Source organism: Onychostruthus taczanowskii, unplaced genomic scaffold, assembly GCF_017590055.1.
Source record: "Onychostruthus taczanowskii isolate IOZ18803 unplaced genomic scaffold, ASM1759005v1 scaffold16, whole genome shotgun sequence".
NCBI classification, from domain to species: Eukaryota; Metazoa; Chordata; class Aves; order Passeriformes; family Passeridae; genus Onychostruthus; species Onychostruthus taczanowskii.
In genome coordinates, this window is record NW_024498795.1 from 11,395,563 (window position 1) to 11,411,543 (window position 15,981).

The 15,981-nt window shown below is 40.7% G+C and overlaps 1 protein-coding gene across 11 annotated transcripts in view; it reads right to left on the bottom strand.

Moving 5' to 3' along the window:
- The window catches only part of ZNF521 (zinc finger protein 521), a 232,958-nt gene that overhangs the window by 127,113 nt on the left and 89,864 nt on the right, over positions 1–15,981 (bottom strand). For 10 of the 11 annotated variants that reach the window (XM_041399328.1, XM_041399332.1, XM_041399331.1 and 7 more), the window contains one exon: positions 9,757–13,109. In XM_041399328.1, the coding sequence (XP_041255262.1) occupies positions 9,757–13,109 (3,353 nt within the window). Of the gene's footprint in view, positions 1–3,611; positions 4,455–5,562; positions 5,982–9,756; positions 13,110–15,981 lie in introns of those variants that run through there. The other variant, XR_005952251.1, reaches the window with a different exon arrangement.

Genomic DNA, 15,981 nt, shown 5'->3' on the forward strand with positions numbered 1-15,981 from the left:
AGAAGGGTCACCTCGAGCCAGACCACATCCAGATGATTTGTGAGTATCTCAAAGGGATACACAACCTGTTTGGGTAACCTCTTCCAGGGCTTGGTTGCCCTGGAAGTGTTCCCTGATGTTCAGAGGGAACCTCCTGAGTGTCCATTTATCTCCTCTGCTTCTTGTCCTAGAATGTCACACGGTGAGGGCGGATGTTAGCAAGAGGCAAATCTCTGCTGCCATATCCAGAAAAATATGCTGTATAAAATAGTACAGGTCATATTTATCCAATAATTTGTAATACAGTGCAGGAAACGGTATAAATGAAAGATGGCTTAGGCAGGAAAAAAAGATACTTCACAATTTTGAACCACCAGGCATAAGATCAACTATCTGCTATCGTAGAGCTCTGGCAGGTCAAAGAACAGTATCCTTTAACAAGATACTACATGTCAGCTGATTTTCTTATGTTCATTTTGTATAACTTCATGAAACAAGCAGTACTGGGGCTACATACCCATTTTAAATTAATGGTTAGCCCATTTTATTTGCTTCATGACAGAGTAACTAATCTGGGTGTTATGTTTGTTGTAAGAGACAAAGTAATACACACATCATATATAACAAATTTATTGAATAGTGGTGAAAAACAGTTCTCATGTACAGTCACTTAAGAAGAAAGAACAAATCATAGTTTCCTCCTATAACTTCATGTCTTGTGTTCACTTGACTTTCACATATAAAACAGGTATAAACTTCAGCTACAGCCATCTTCCTGGTTTGGATCTCTTAAAGGCCTCTTTCCTATTTGGATTCTGTTACCTGCTAGGTCACCTCTCTTCCCAAGCACTGTAACTTCATAGGCTTTGAGATTACTATTAATCTATTAATTTTTCCCTGAAATTGGCCAAGAGTAGTCCAAAAATAAAAGGTAGAAGTGAGAGAATCCTCTAGAAGTATGCAAACCAGCAGACAAATAGAGATATGTAATGATTTTCTGTGTCTTGCTCCTAAAGATGATCAGGCAAGAAAATGGTGTGAAATTTCTTCTAGTTTCTATCCCATTCTGAGATTGCATACAAACACTCATCACTACTGTGATTTTCCTGTGGGGCTGTGCAGAAATTGTGGCATTCTACACCAGACAGTTGGCCAGCAGGTACAAGCAAAGGGAAATTTTTTTCTTTTTTGTCATTTGAACACTGCAACTGCTTTTCTCCCACTCTGGGGAGAATTAATGCTGATTAATTTCACTTTCCAAAGTGTGACTCAGGACCCTCCCCCCACCCTTAATTGTCCACTTTTAACTCAAACTGAATTCTGCACTATTACTTACCAAGATAATTTAATCCTACAGAATAGAACTTGTGCTCAAAAATATGCAACATTAATATTAATGTACAAACAGAAATATATTACTCATACATAATATATAAGAAATTAATTTTCATTGAAGTATCAAGAGAAGGAGTAAACCCCTTAGATCCTTCTCATGCAATTAGCTCTGCACTTGGGGAAGTCAATGGGACTTCACAAATGAAGGCTTCACATGATCGCATGGGCAAGACTGGGGTTTTAAAAAGGCTCTACAAAATATGCCATGCACAGAGTCCTACAATCATATTGCTGTGATTTTGATTCTACCCTCTATGGATACACTTAGGCCACATCAACATTAACAAATGTACTGGTAGCATCTGAGCTGGCACACAGCTGCTGACACTGCAGTGACGCTTGACTGTGTGCCCAGCTGAAAAACCTCCACTGGGGCAGTGCAGCAAGGAAGTGGTGTACCAGCAAAACAAGCACTCTGCTCAGCCATTCTTCAACACTATCCACAATGATTTGTGTCTAACTGGCTTTTTTCCTGTGAAGACATACTCGCTCTCCTCCAAGGGAATTAAGGGAACTTCACAGAATTGCTTCTGTCCTATTTCATAATCTTTTACTTTCACATTAATTCTTAAAATACCAGCAGTTCCTCTTAGGTGCATCCTGTAAAAAGTTAATGTCTTTTTACATGGGGCTTCAGTCTACCATTTCCCTATCTTAAAAAAAAGGATTGCAGAATTTGTTTCAGAAGTAGAATGCCGTACTTCTAGGTTTGAAGGACTTCAACTACTCAACCACCATTATACAAACCAGCTGTGAATCAGGAAGCATATGAGAAATGAGGAACTATGGTTAAGACTGGTAGTTTGGGAAAATCACCAGTTGAGACACTCCCTGCCTAGGCCTGTGAGAGAAGCACCAAGCAGCAGAACAGGATAAATTACAAGCTGACCACTGTCTGTGATGGTTACAAGGATTTGTAGGCAGACAGCCATATTCCTATAGCTTGGCCCTAAACCTATTCCAGCCACCAGAGAGTGGTAAAGCAAACACAAAAGGAAATCTGGAAGCTTGAAGTCTCAGATCATTCTTTGTTGGTGAACCACCCCATTTCCTACTGGAAAATGTAGCGAGAAAGAGGTGGCTTTCATGATATGCCAACCCATTAGATGTACCTTTTTAGCCAGAATGCTGTGAAACATCTGAATTATAAGTAAAAAACAGAGAAAATGTATCCCAGCACAGGACACCAAAACTGTGGACATATAGGGGATAAATACTCCAAAAAAGTGGATAAATACTCCATTCCCTCCTACCCCCCACCTTGTTTTTGAGTACACAAGCAGAAAGTAACTTTGAAATGGCTGCATTTCTAAGAGGCAGTATTTCTAAGACACTCTTCAAAGGCATTTCACAGACATTAAAAATGATTCCTAGAAGTGCACAGTGTTATTGGTAGGACTAAACTGAGATGCTCAGTATCAGGAAGGGCCTTTTATTCACTGACTTATGGAGCCATATACCAGCCACAAAAGTTTAGCTACCAAGGAACAACAGGGTAACATCCACATACACCCAGTAGATGGGCCCAAAGATGGGCAGAGACCACAGAAGAACAAAACGGCTGAGGCTGATTTCTGGAGATGCTCTGGTCCAGTCCTCCTGTTCAAGAAGGGTCACCTCGAGCCAGACCACATCCAGATGATTTGTGAGTATCTCAAAGGGATACACAACCTGTTTGGGTAACCTCTTCCAGGGCTTGGTTGCCCTGGAAGTGTTCCCTGATGTTCAGAGGGAACCTCCTGAGTGTCCATTTATCTCCTCTGCTTCTTGTCCTAGAATGTCACACGGTGAGGGCGGATGTTAGCAAGAGGCAAATCTCTGCTGCCATATCCAGAAAAATATGCTGTATAAAATAGTACAGGTCATATTTATCCAATAATTTGTAATACAGTGCAGGAAACGGTATAAATGAAAGATGGCTTAGGCAGGAAAAAAAGATACTTCACAATTTTGAACCACCAGGCATAAGATCAACTATCTGCTATCGTAGAGCTCTGGCAGGTCAAAGAACAGTATCCTTTAACAAGATACTACATGTCAGCTGATTTTCTTATGTTCATTTTGTATAACTTCATGAAACAAGCAGTACTGGGGCTACATACCCATTTTAAATTAATGGTTAGCCCATTTTATTTGCTTCATGACAGAGTAACTAATCTGGGTGTTATGTTTGTTGTAAGAGACAAAGTAATACACACATCATATATAACAAATTTATTGAATAGTGGTGAAAAACAGTTCTCATGTACAGTCACTTAAGAAGAAAGAACAAATCATAGTTTCCTCCTATAACTTCATGTCTTGTGTTCACTTGACTTTCACATATAAAACAGGTATAAACTTCAGCTACAGCCATCTTCCTGGTTTGGATCTCTTAAAGGCCTCTTTCCTATTTGGATTCTGTTACCTGCTAGGTCACCTCTCTTCCCAAGCACTGTAACTTCATAGGCTTTGAGATTACTATTAATCTATTAATTTTTCCCTGAAATTGGCCAAGAGTAGTCCAAAAATAAAAGGTAGAAGTGAGAGAATCCTCTAGAAGTATGCAAACCAGCAGACAAATAGAGATATGTAATGATTTTCTGTGTCTTGCTCCTAAAGATGATCAGGCAAGAAAATGGTGTGAAATTTCTTCTAGTTTCTATCCCATTCTGAGATTGCATACAAACACTCATCACTACTGTGATTTTCCTGTGGGGCTGTGCAGAAATTGTGGCATTCTACACCAGACAGTTGGCCAGCAGGTACAAGCAAAGGGAAAGCCCCAAGAGGACAGTGGGCTGCACAGCTGAGCTTTAGGAGCATGCACCCCATGAATGTTTTGTCTCATAAAGCTTTGCTGAATCTACATTTGCCCTCTCTAGAGATCCTTAAGGACTTCATCCACATTCCTGTGTCCCTCTCCGATTCTTCCGTGTTTCTTCAAGCACACATTCTACCCCCGACCCTGGTTCATTTTACAGAAATCTTGGTTGTGTGCTCTGGAAAATTTTGGAGAACACGTTATCCTTTCATCCTCCTCTGCAAAGTTTTCCACAGGTGTGAAGAAGATGCCTCTCCAAATTCCCCATTTGAAGCCTCTGAGAAATAAGAAGACAGACAAACAGCATTAGATTTTAATGATCAGCGGACAGGAAACTAAGAAAACTCACTACAATTTCCCCCTTTACTTCTGTTCAGCAGCTCCCAGCCAACATATGGCCTTCCTTTCACAGACTGAACTCATGGTGTGTGTGAGGTGAGAAGTTTGAAGCCTAACTTTGGTAGGATTTACAGCAACAGGATAACAATAATACTGTCCTTGTAAAATTCAAAGAGGATCCTGCTAGTTCACAACCAGAAAAAGAGAAATGCTTAAGTTGGGCCTTATCAGCCAATTCATGGTAGTGGCACTACCAGAAATTAAAGCATAGCGCAAAGTGGAGGTGGCCTACTGTGGCAAAAAACCCTAGGCTAGCCCTCCCTAAAAATAGACATGGTCACACTTTAAATAATACTTTCCTGAAAGCAGTGTTAAAATGATGATGCCAGAAGACAAAACTGGTATTTTTAGTGAACTCATTTGAAACTCCAGAAGCAGAAAATATGTTTGCCACAGATTAGTTCCACAAACTATTTCAAAGCCAAATCTTTGTGCCAGCAACAAACCTTCTTTACCTTTTTCTGTCCCTGGATCCAAAATACGGCATGAAAATCACTTGTTCTGGGCCTGGATTCACTGACAGGAAACCCAAGGCACTACTTATGTTTACATTACAACTTTATGTGCTTATTCATAAAAATCCTGTAGTCAGAATGATCAGCTTGGATTGCTGATGAGGAGGATTATTTTAATTTCTTTATGTATTTCAATTAAATGCTTGAGTATAGATTTCAGTGCATTTTTTCAGTTAAAAGCACTGTGATTTATATTGCTAAAATGCTATTGCTTGCCCTGCCAAAAGCATGCATCTGGGAACATTTCTGGGTTGCTTACAGTCTTTTCTCTCTTCTTTCCGCCTCTGACTGCCAGTGCATGCTGTTGAAATAAACCAGCTACTTCAAAAGGCAGTTCCTGTTTTCTGTCTTTGTGGGTCTGGCAGTGTTTTGAGAAGTGGGGGGAAGAATAGTAAGAGAATAAAGGTAGATTCAGAGCCCATGAATAAATAAAGAGGAAAAAAAAAAGTAATGATAAAAAAGTACACCTACCTGAGCTCCATTCTTTCTCCCAGGGTGATACTGTTTCTGGATTCATCTTAGGTTGGAGAAGTTGAGTTTCAAGGAGCCAACAGCTCTCCACAGCATCTGAATTTTTTGACCCCCATCTCTGCAAGCTCGTTGTCAGACTGCACTTTCACGGCTCCTTCCAGAACAGTGCTGTGATGTGCCCGGTGTCCCCTGCTGTGACATGCCCATCCTGGCATACAGCTCTGCACAACCACAACAGGACAGAAGAGCAGCCCCAGATTCTGCTCTCCAACTGGTGTGACAGTTCCAAGCTCTCTCCTTTGTCCAGCATTTTGGATACTCTCTGAAATATTGAGTTTCTGCAAATCTTTTGCCACACCTAAGTAAGCATCTTCGCTCCTGAAGTAATTTGGTCGTGTACTCACGCTGCTCCTTCTCTCCTCAAGACCAGAAAACCCAGAGCATTATTGTATTATTAATGAAGGACTGTCTTCATTGCTACAGGTAATACAGTTTTCACACGAGCTTCACATTCGTGGAACAAAGTGATACAGAAGCAATTGCGCTTCTACTCTGAAAGTTACCAACAGGACCCCAAACTGAGCACAGTTGCACATGTGGATGCTCTACCATAATTCAGGTTTAGCCATTAAACTGTGAGTGTATGCTGAAGTCCATTCCCTCCTCCCCTGCCAGCTAAGAAACAGACAATATAATTCATTGCTCTATTATGCTGGTGTGATGCAGCAAGTACAGAAGTCTTGCAGCTTAAGAAGTGAGGGCACACTTTCTGCTGAGTCAAGAGTTCTCTCATTAGTTGCCTGACAGTGTAATAAGGAAGAACAAGAGAGTCAAGGCCACACAGATTTTCTTGAACAGATTTTCATCTTCCAAGTGCTTTACAAAACATGTATTATAAGTAAGCATGGAAACACACTTTTCAGGAAATATCTATCTTATATTCTGAGTAAGGAAAATGAAGCAGAGATGTTCAAGCAGTTTTGGCCAAGTCAGCAAAGCAAATGAGTGACAGAAAAAGGTCTAGTTCCCAATTCACCAGCATACCAGACCTTTTTCTCTGCTTTTAGACAGTAATTATCACTAAGGTTATCACCCTAGTATAAAAGTGTGCTTGCAATGCGAGTCAAGATCTTTACAAGAAATCTAAAACCAGCTGAATCCAGCACCTCATTAAAGCTCAAAGATTAACTTGAAGATCCACACATTTTAGAGCTCTTTCAAAAGAGCTGCTGTTCATCTGTCTGTTTAAGTCTGTGTGATAACTTAGGGGTACTAGATTCAGCAGTGTGATGGACTTAATGAGTTCTGACCTGCTCCTTAGCTTGTTGCAACCAATGATGAGCACTAGTCATAATTTTCCATCCCAACCAGAAGGTAACTTTCAGCAGAGATGATTCAGGTCAACATTTTTCACTCAGCAAGTTGGGTGAGCTCAGCAGGTGACAGCTCAGCTGAAGACATTATACTGTGGTAAGGTAATTGCACCCTATCACATCACTGAGAGCAGACTAAAAAGGGAAATTTTCTACTTCAATCATGAGAATACTCAGCAAAGAAGCTAGAAGTGACACTTCCAGTGTGATCTTTTATCCTAAAAAGGTGTTTTCAAATATTCTTATAATTGAAATCTCTTACTGAGTAAAAAGGGGTATTCAGCAATATTAACGGTCTGACAACTCATCTCATATATGCGAGATACCTATTTTTCTTGCCTTAGGAGTGAAATACTCTCTATATATAGGTTGAAATCTCAAATCACATGACTCAATAATGCAAAAGAAACTTTCACACCTTGATGTAATTAATACTGTTTTGTGAAAATTTCCCCAAAATTGCATGTTTAAGTAGTTGCCTTCAACATCCCCTTCAGTTCAAGAAACACCCTTCCAGTGGAGTATGACAGCCAGTGACTAATAATAAATTTTAAAAATCAATTTTTTAAAAATTGTTTGTGTTATATGCTTATGTTTTTACTTCCCTCAGTCTGGACATTCAATCTATAGCTTTAAACATCTGCACATTACCACTTTCAATTTTGATTCTCATTGCTACATAGCTCGCATCACTAGAATTTGAATCTGCTAGAAAAATTAATTCTCTTTCAGGATTTTACAAATGTGCATTTATGGTTTCCAGAACTACTAATGCTCTGTCAGGAATTTGATAGCTTTGTCTTCCCATGAGAATAGAATCTGAAAGTCTACATTACTATGTGGACTCCAGAATCATAGACACTGAAAATTCAATTTACGTCCTCAGAATGGATGTGGGGGGTAAATAGTGACTTGAAGGAGACAAATGATGTTCACAAATATGTAGTTTAAAAGGCTTTTTCATCTTAGATACACTTTTATATAAAAATCAAATGGATTAAGAAGAGGAACATGATCCCAATTAGAAGTATAACTAAGAACTCTGATTGTACCTGATCCAAGCACAGGAAGATTCACTAATGACACTGAAGGTAACTGATCTTACATCACCACAAAGGACTCCCAAATCTCTTTTTGTCTAGTTTACAAGCAAGAGAAAGAAAAATTTGTAACATCTTAGCATGGTAACTGACTTAACACATGATGCTGACTGTGCTTCACGTAGCAGGAATTGGCATCCAACATGACTGGGAAGAGGGATTTCATGTAGTCACTTGATGCAAGATGACAGAAACAGAAACCAGAATGACTGAACCTATCAAAAACATGCAGCTGGTAATCCTGTGGTTCTGACTCATCATTGGGATCATCAGTGGCCTGAAACACAGCTAATGAGAGCCACTCCTCTTCCCTCTTCTTTAAAAGGTGGTTTTCCTTAGACCTCAGGTTCTCAGTCTAACAGCCTTCCATAAGTTCCACACCACATCCCATTCTTCAGGTGTCCCCTACCACCACCCAATGAGCAAACCGGAGATGAAATCATGAAAGTACAGGGCCTTTCCCTGAGAGATGCAGCCTGCCTGGTACATACTGAACTCTAGGCTCCAATTCTCCATGGCACTCCAGGCTCTGTGATACCTTAGTGTCCTCCCAGCCTATCTTCATCTACATTCTCAGAAGCTCCATAAATACTTACCTCATGGTCCACATATGCTGGTGTAAACTCACTCTTCCCTCTCTGCCTCACTCCTGCCCTCCAGTTTGCCCAACACTGTTGGACGACATGCTGAGAGATGTCTTTCCCAACAGATGGGCTCACAAACAGGGAGTGAGGAAGGTGATGGAAGAGCAGGAGCTCCCTAGCCACAGGGTATCCATACACATTCACAGCAATGGGTTGCACCATGTTTGTATCATAATAGGCTAAAAGCTTTCTTGAAACAAAAGTCGTTATTTCTGAAAATTTGCTTGTGGTGTGTTTTTAGACTTCCTGAATTATAAGATGCAAGATACCATGCTTAAAATATTGCCTCTAAGTCATTCTAATGGTAAAATTTCTGAAGACAAAACTCATTCCCTTTCCTCAGTACACGACCCCCTTACCTCCCCACACACAGGTGTCATTACTTGGTCACTGGTGACTGAGGAAGCGAATTACATCTTTGAAGAGTTTGGTATGCACTTTCTAAGTTATGCTTCATGATGGAATTTCAATCATCAGGCACTAGGTGTTTCATTGACATCAAAATGTTCTTCATCGGGGATGGAAAGAAAAAAGCAAAGCAATTGCATCCAAAGGACTGATTTCCCAATTTACCTTAGGCTACCATTGCACTTCTATTTAATCAAAATATGCTAGAAGAGGGGGAAAGTCTACAACACAATTAACAAAAATACTCTCAATTTGTTGCTCACAAATATTTTCTAAAAAATCAACCCCTTCTGCCAGCATTTTGGCTCACTGTGTCTACTGCTATGTCATTAATGCTCTCTGCCGTAAGCACAACTCCTAGCTGGGGATTCCAATGCGTATGGGAGCTAGGATAAGATTCCAGATCTCAGTTGTGCTGGCATGAAGATAGGTCTCCTCAGTGATACAGAAGACAATATCCTAGGGAGACTGGAATAAGTCCTATTCCACAAAATTCAATCCAAGATGTAAGGCATATCAAGAAGCAGGTAATTACTAGCTAATGGCTGTGGATGGAAATGTAACATGGATCAGCCTAAGCATTTCATGACAAGTGACAAGACAGCTTGAAAAAAGGGAGATTTTTTCCAAAAGGATGGAAGGTGTCAAGAGCAAAGAAAAAAGGGTTACCTCTTCAGTTTGGGAGGGGCTGATTCTAGGCATTGGAGATACTTGTGGTGTTTTCAGCTGTGTACTGTTGCTGTCTGGAACAAGCTCTCTGTGGATTGACTGAATATGATTTTGGAGTTCAGTTTCTGATTCAAACTTTACATTGCAACTAGAACAGCGAGTCTTCAGTCCCCCTGCCTTGCTTTTGTTCTCAATGGAACTCAAGTTCTCATTTTGGCCCATGCCTTGTCTGTTACTGCTTGAAGGGATGTTGACACTTGGACTACCACTTTTACTGAGATTAACACAGCTAGCACACAGACCATATGGCAGACCGTTGATGTCAAGTTTCACTAAATCCTGTTTCGATCGGAATTCCTTCAGGCAAGATGCACACTTGTACAGTTTCTGGAGATGCTGTGCACGTCCCGTGGACTGCACAGCAGAACCATTTCCAGTTTTCTGCATATGGAACGTGCCATGGATTTTCAGTTCCAGCGTGGAGGTCACTGTCTGCATGCACACCACACAGCGGAACCCCGTCAAGGAGTTCCTCAGGTCAGGGTGCATTTGGCAATGCTCTAAAAATTCCTCCTCACTCTGGAGGGGCATCTTGCAAATCCTGCAGTTTCCAGTGTCCAGGCTCTTACTATGTGTGACCTTATGTTCAGTAAGAGTCAGAAGAGACGGAAACCGCTCACCACAGATTGGGCACATATAGTGTTTCACTGGTCCCAAGTGTGTCTGCATGTGCTCTCGAAGCCCATTTTCAGAGAAGAATGTTCGAGAACACACATTACACTTGTAATTCCCTTTAATGAGCTCAGCCTTTTTCTTCACTATGGCGCTTTCTCCAGGTCGAATGTTGTGGTCTCGCAGCTGGTGATTCTGCAGGAGAGTCTCCATGGTGTAAGCTGCACCACAAATGTCACAGCCATACATAGGCTCAGATGTGTCCACATCTTCTTCACTGCCATCGTGGCTGTTATGGGACTCCTGGCTATTTGTCAACAAAGTCTGGAGTTCCACTTCCTCTTTCTGAACTTGCTCAGATGCCCCATTCGTTCCACAGTTTGGAGTTTTTGTTTCAAAAACACAATGTTTTTCCCTCAAGTGCTTTTCCAGCAAGATGATAGCATGGAAAGCTTTGCTGCAGAACTTGCAGTTGTACTTCTTGCTGTGCGTAGTGATGTGACACTGCAGCTCCACCTCCGTACCAAAGGATTCACCACAGAAGATACACTTGTGTACTTTGCCTTGGTTCTCCAGGTGGTTGTGTTTCACGTGAAGCTGTAGGTCAGTCTCATTGCGGAAATCCCAGTTGCAAGATGTACATCTGTATACCTTCTTCTCATTGCTGTGCTTCACAGCCAAATGCAGCTGAATGGAGACTTTGGAGTCAAAAACCTCTTGGCACAAGGTGCAGCGGAAGAACACGAATGTATGCATGTCTAGTAGGTGTTTCTGCAAGTCATCCACAGAAGTAAACTGCTTGTCACAGCTTTCACAGATGTAGTAGGTTGAGGTGATCATGAAATGAATGGTAACATGCTTCAGCAGTGACTCCTGGTTTGGAAATTCCTTGTTGCACTGAGGGCAGGTCAGTTTTGGCAGGACAGTGTCAAGATGTGTTTTCAAATGAGTCTGAAAACCATCCAAGGAAGTATACTTAGCACCACACTGATTACAAATATATTCCCCAGCAGGACGAGGAGGAGCACCTCCAACTGCCTGCATCATCTTTAAAGAGGTCTGCTCAATGGCTACAGGAGATAATGGACTCATGGCTCTGGACTTTTTCCCATTGTGGATGTAATTCAGCGCCAAAGGAATGTTCTTATGGTTCTCCTTGATATGCTTGTTCAGTTTAAGAACACTATTAAATATTGGAGAATTGGTACAGTAAGAACAAGAATACACTTCCACCACGGGATCTTTTGGGGTTCCGAGCACAGGAGAACCAAAACGGGAACTGCTAAGATCACAATGGACTTGTCTAATATGCTCTTCCAGGGAAGAATCTGTAAGAAATCCCATGTAGCAATGGGGACAAAAGAACGCATTACTGTCCTTAGCAGCAGGGTTGGCAAATCCATGAGAACATCGGATGTGTTCCTGAAGGGTGTTGAGGTCATTGAACACTTCAGAGCAGAAGTTGCACTGGTAGACCATGGCAGGCATGGTAGAAACAATAAGAGCTGGATCTGGAGCTTCATGGACTTGCTTAAGATGTTCATTCAGATTGTAGAGAGATGGCAATACCTCCAAACAATACTGACAGATATGGGCTTGTTCGGGTTTATCTAAATGCATAGTTTTCAGGTGTATCTGTAAAACTGCAAGGCTGGAAAACAACTGTTTGTTGCAATAAATGCAGCTATAAGTAACTTTTGCCTGCTTACTTGAAGGACCGGTGATATCTGGCACTTGCTGAGCTGCCCGCTTCCTTCCACGACCTTTTGGTAGAGGAGGAGCTGTTTCCACCATTGTTGAGCTATCCACTGAGAGATTTGAATCTGGGGTAGTGCTAGAGACTGATGTGTACCCCACAGTTACCAAAGATGGGCTGTTGCTGTGGTTGCACGACTCTGGCTGCTGGTGACTGTCCATGTGGCTGTACAGCTCCTCCACAGTGTGAAAGTTCTCAGAGCAAATGCTGCATGAATTCTTCTTCTCACCATTATGAACCTGCTCCATGTGATTCACTAGGGATGTTTCCTCTACAAAGAGTTCATGACAGTAAACACACTGAAGAGCAGATCTGTCTTCATTAGGGGAACACTCAGGGTGACATTCTGCAATGTGCTTCTGAAGATCTTCAGGAAAATCAAAGCCTTCTTCGCACTGACTACATTTCTGAGTGTCTTTCATTTTCCAGTCCTCCATCCGGGAAGCGGACTGGGAGCCATCTTTGTTCCTCTCATGAACCTGCATGTGTCCATGCAGTGAACTGGATGACAGGAACCCACGTCTACAAATGGCACACTTATATGGCTTGTTGGATGTATGAGTCTTTAAATGAATTTTAAGGTGATCGCTCCTTGAGAACGCCGCATCACACTCACTGCAGTGATACTTCTTGTCTCCCGTGTGAAGCTTTATGTGGCGGTCCCGGCTCCGTTTGTGTTTGAAGAGGCGGCTGCAATACGTGCATTTGAAAGGGAGCTTGTCACTGTGACTTTGCTCGTGGTGCTTTAAGTAGCTGAGGCGGCTGAACGACTTGTCACAGAACTGGCACGGATAGGGCAAACCTGGGCCTCCTTCCTCTTCTCCAAAATCACAGCCTTCTCCATGGCTCGGGGAAGTCTGATCCTTGCTAGAAGGTGATGATGCTGGCCATGAGCAAGAGGGGTCATCCTCAACATCCACTCCGTCTGAAATGAGAAAGAAACATGCCCACAAGCTTAATCCCGAGAGTAAAAAGGAGCTAGAAAATGCATATGAGTAATGCAGGACTGCTATTCCTAAATAGCTGAAATACTAAACTCAGACTAGGACATTTCTTACTCGGATATCAACAGTTTCAAGATCACATTTATTTTTATCATACTGTAAAACATTAGAAGTTATTAAATAGTTCTGTGCCTATATTAACTTTATTGCTTTTTTATCATTCTTTCTCAGTTGCAGGATATGTATTATACATTGACAATTTTATTAAAATGCAGATTTTAATATATTTAATGTTTCTTTTGTATCCATTGTAAAATTATTTGCACATTATGCGAGCATCTGAAGAGTCAAAGGAAAGGAGAAAATATTACAGGAATGCTTTAAAATGAACACAGTCAACCCACATGCCCAATATTTGCTGAAAAGATTTGCCCTGCTTTGCCACAGGTTTGTGGTATTTTTTTTCCTTTGAAACTGATTCTGAACACAGGAATCTTTTAAAGGCTATTTCTGAGACAGACTTGGGTGTTATTCTAAAGAATAATAGGAAAAATTACAAGGGAGGAACAGGACAACAATATAAACAGTGATGTTTTCTCTAATAAAGTGCAACCAGATTCCTCCAATAATGATACAATTCAGTTACTAAAAGCTGGCAGCTGGGTCATTAAATGTTCAAAACAATCTAACAAACCAACAACCAGGATCAAGGAAAATGGGAAAGTGTCACAAGGGTCAGCCATGAACAGCATTTTTTTTTTTTTAAGTTCAAGAGGTTGCCCACCATTTCTTCCTTTTTTGCAAAGGCCTCAGCCAGCTGAACTTCCTCAGTACAGCAGAACCTGTACTGTAAGGTGATCACAGACAAAGCAACTTGTAAAAAACTGGAAACAGGAAAAACGATAAACATTTATGGTAAAAGCTGAAAGATTTATGGGTTACCAGGAAAAGACAAAGCAGAAATGCTGGCCAGATAATAAACGGACTAGTTATCCATGGTATTACCTCATCTTTAAACAGGGAAAGTTGTAAATATTTTTTTCAAGAGATGTGCTGTACAGTTTTTGCACCTTTTGTTTTAAATGCAGATAACTGTACTTCAATGATCATACTGATATTAACCTAAAACTTATTTAAAAATATTAAAAGAATGTTTTAAAGATCACTCTATATCAAATAATTCTTCAATTCCTTTCCAGGGACAATGCTTGAGGTTTTTTCTCCTTTCAAAAGTAAAACTGACTACAGTAACACTACAGAAAAAAGATACGATGAACCCCTTGAGAAACATCTTTCTAAAGGTATTTTTGCAAAGCAGAAAGTTTCCTAACATCTTCAGCCTTCTCTCAAGAAATTTACTACAACAACACCACAAAAGTTAGAACTGGCCTATATTATATAAACAAATTCCAAGCCTGCTTACTTTAAGGTAAAGAGATTTTACTAGATTATCAACCTCTTGCTTATCCACAGGAAACAGATGAGGATTCATTCCTTTCCTGCATCTAGAAACTGATGACAACGCCATCTCACTATCAATGCCAGATGGCAACCATCTAACTCTGAGAAAACAACCAAACACCATTGCTGGATGCCTGCCCATTGACACAATGCTTTTCAGGATAACTTGGAAACTGCATGGGGTTTTATCCTCTTGTTTACATCTTGGAGAAGAGGGTTTCACAAATTAAATACACCTTTTGCACACACACACACTATACATCTGTAATTACTTACACACAAATCTGCACTAGTGGTATGTACTTGAATAACAAAATCAACCCCTGGCCTGAGTGCCATGTTTTTTAACCAAAACCAATGCTGTTTGTTTATCAGAAAAGAAGGAAACATAAAAAACCTCACTTCCAGCAACAGTAGTGCCGTGCTAAAATGCTTCCCAATGTGCAAAGTTCCTCACTGTCATACATACTAAATAAAACCAGTCAGGTGAGTTTTTAAGATGGTACATTAATGACTGAAATATTCACAGGGGACTTTTAATGTAAATCTGTGTACTGCCCTTTCAAATTGCTGGATTTGACTCTAAAACTGGAAATTATCAAAACAGTAGAACAAGCATTTACATAAAAATATGGTAATGTTTTCTCCAGTTCTAAATGTTATATTAAATGCATCTTTCCAGCTAGGTCTTTTAAATGGGAAAACCTTTTGTTCTTTAAAAATCCAATATATTTCTGACATACACCCACTGATGGCAGATAAACAGGAATTTATGTCAAGCAACCAAGTGAAGAAAAATAGTCTGTGACTGCCTAGGCAACATATTTCGTAACCAAATTTTGTATTAAAATGTATATCCTATGGAGAAATGATATATTATTGTATAAATGTTTAGAGGAATATATAGTAAGTGTTATAAATAGTGTACCATCACTGACATAGCAGTAAATCACTTCCTTTTTGTGGCCACTGCCTGCCCGGTTTTACCTATTATACAACTATTCCCTCAGGCTCACGGATCCCAGCAGGCTGTCGGGCTGGCAGCAGGGTCAGGACCAAGCATGGAATGTGACCATGGCATAAGCAATGGCAGCCCCTTTCCCCCACCCAATTCTTCTTGTTTGCCTGGGATTCTCCTCGGCTTTTTTACAAGGGTAAGGAAAGCCGAGGGGGAAGAATGTAACCGTAGCACAGAGACAGTTCTTGCTTTCCAGCCGGCAAATGGAAATGTGTGCCACTTTGCTGTTGCGTTTTTTAATCAGAGCCCGTTCTAATTCTACAGAGCAATTCCCTCTGTGCACAAGGGAGAAGAGCAAGCCACTTACAAGTCAGATTTGTGTCCTTTTAACTTGAGAAGTGAAAATCTTTCAATCTCTCAGAGCTACAGAAGAA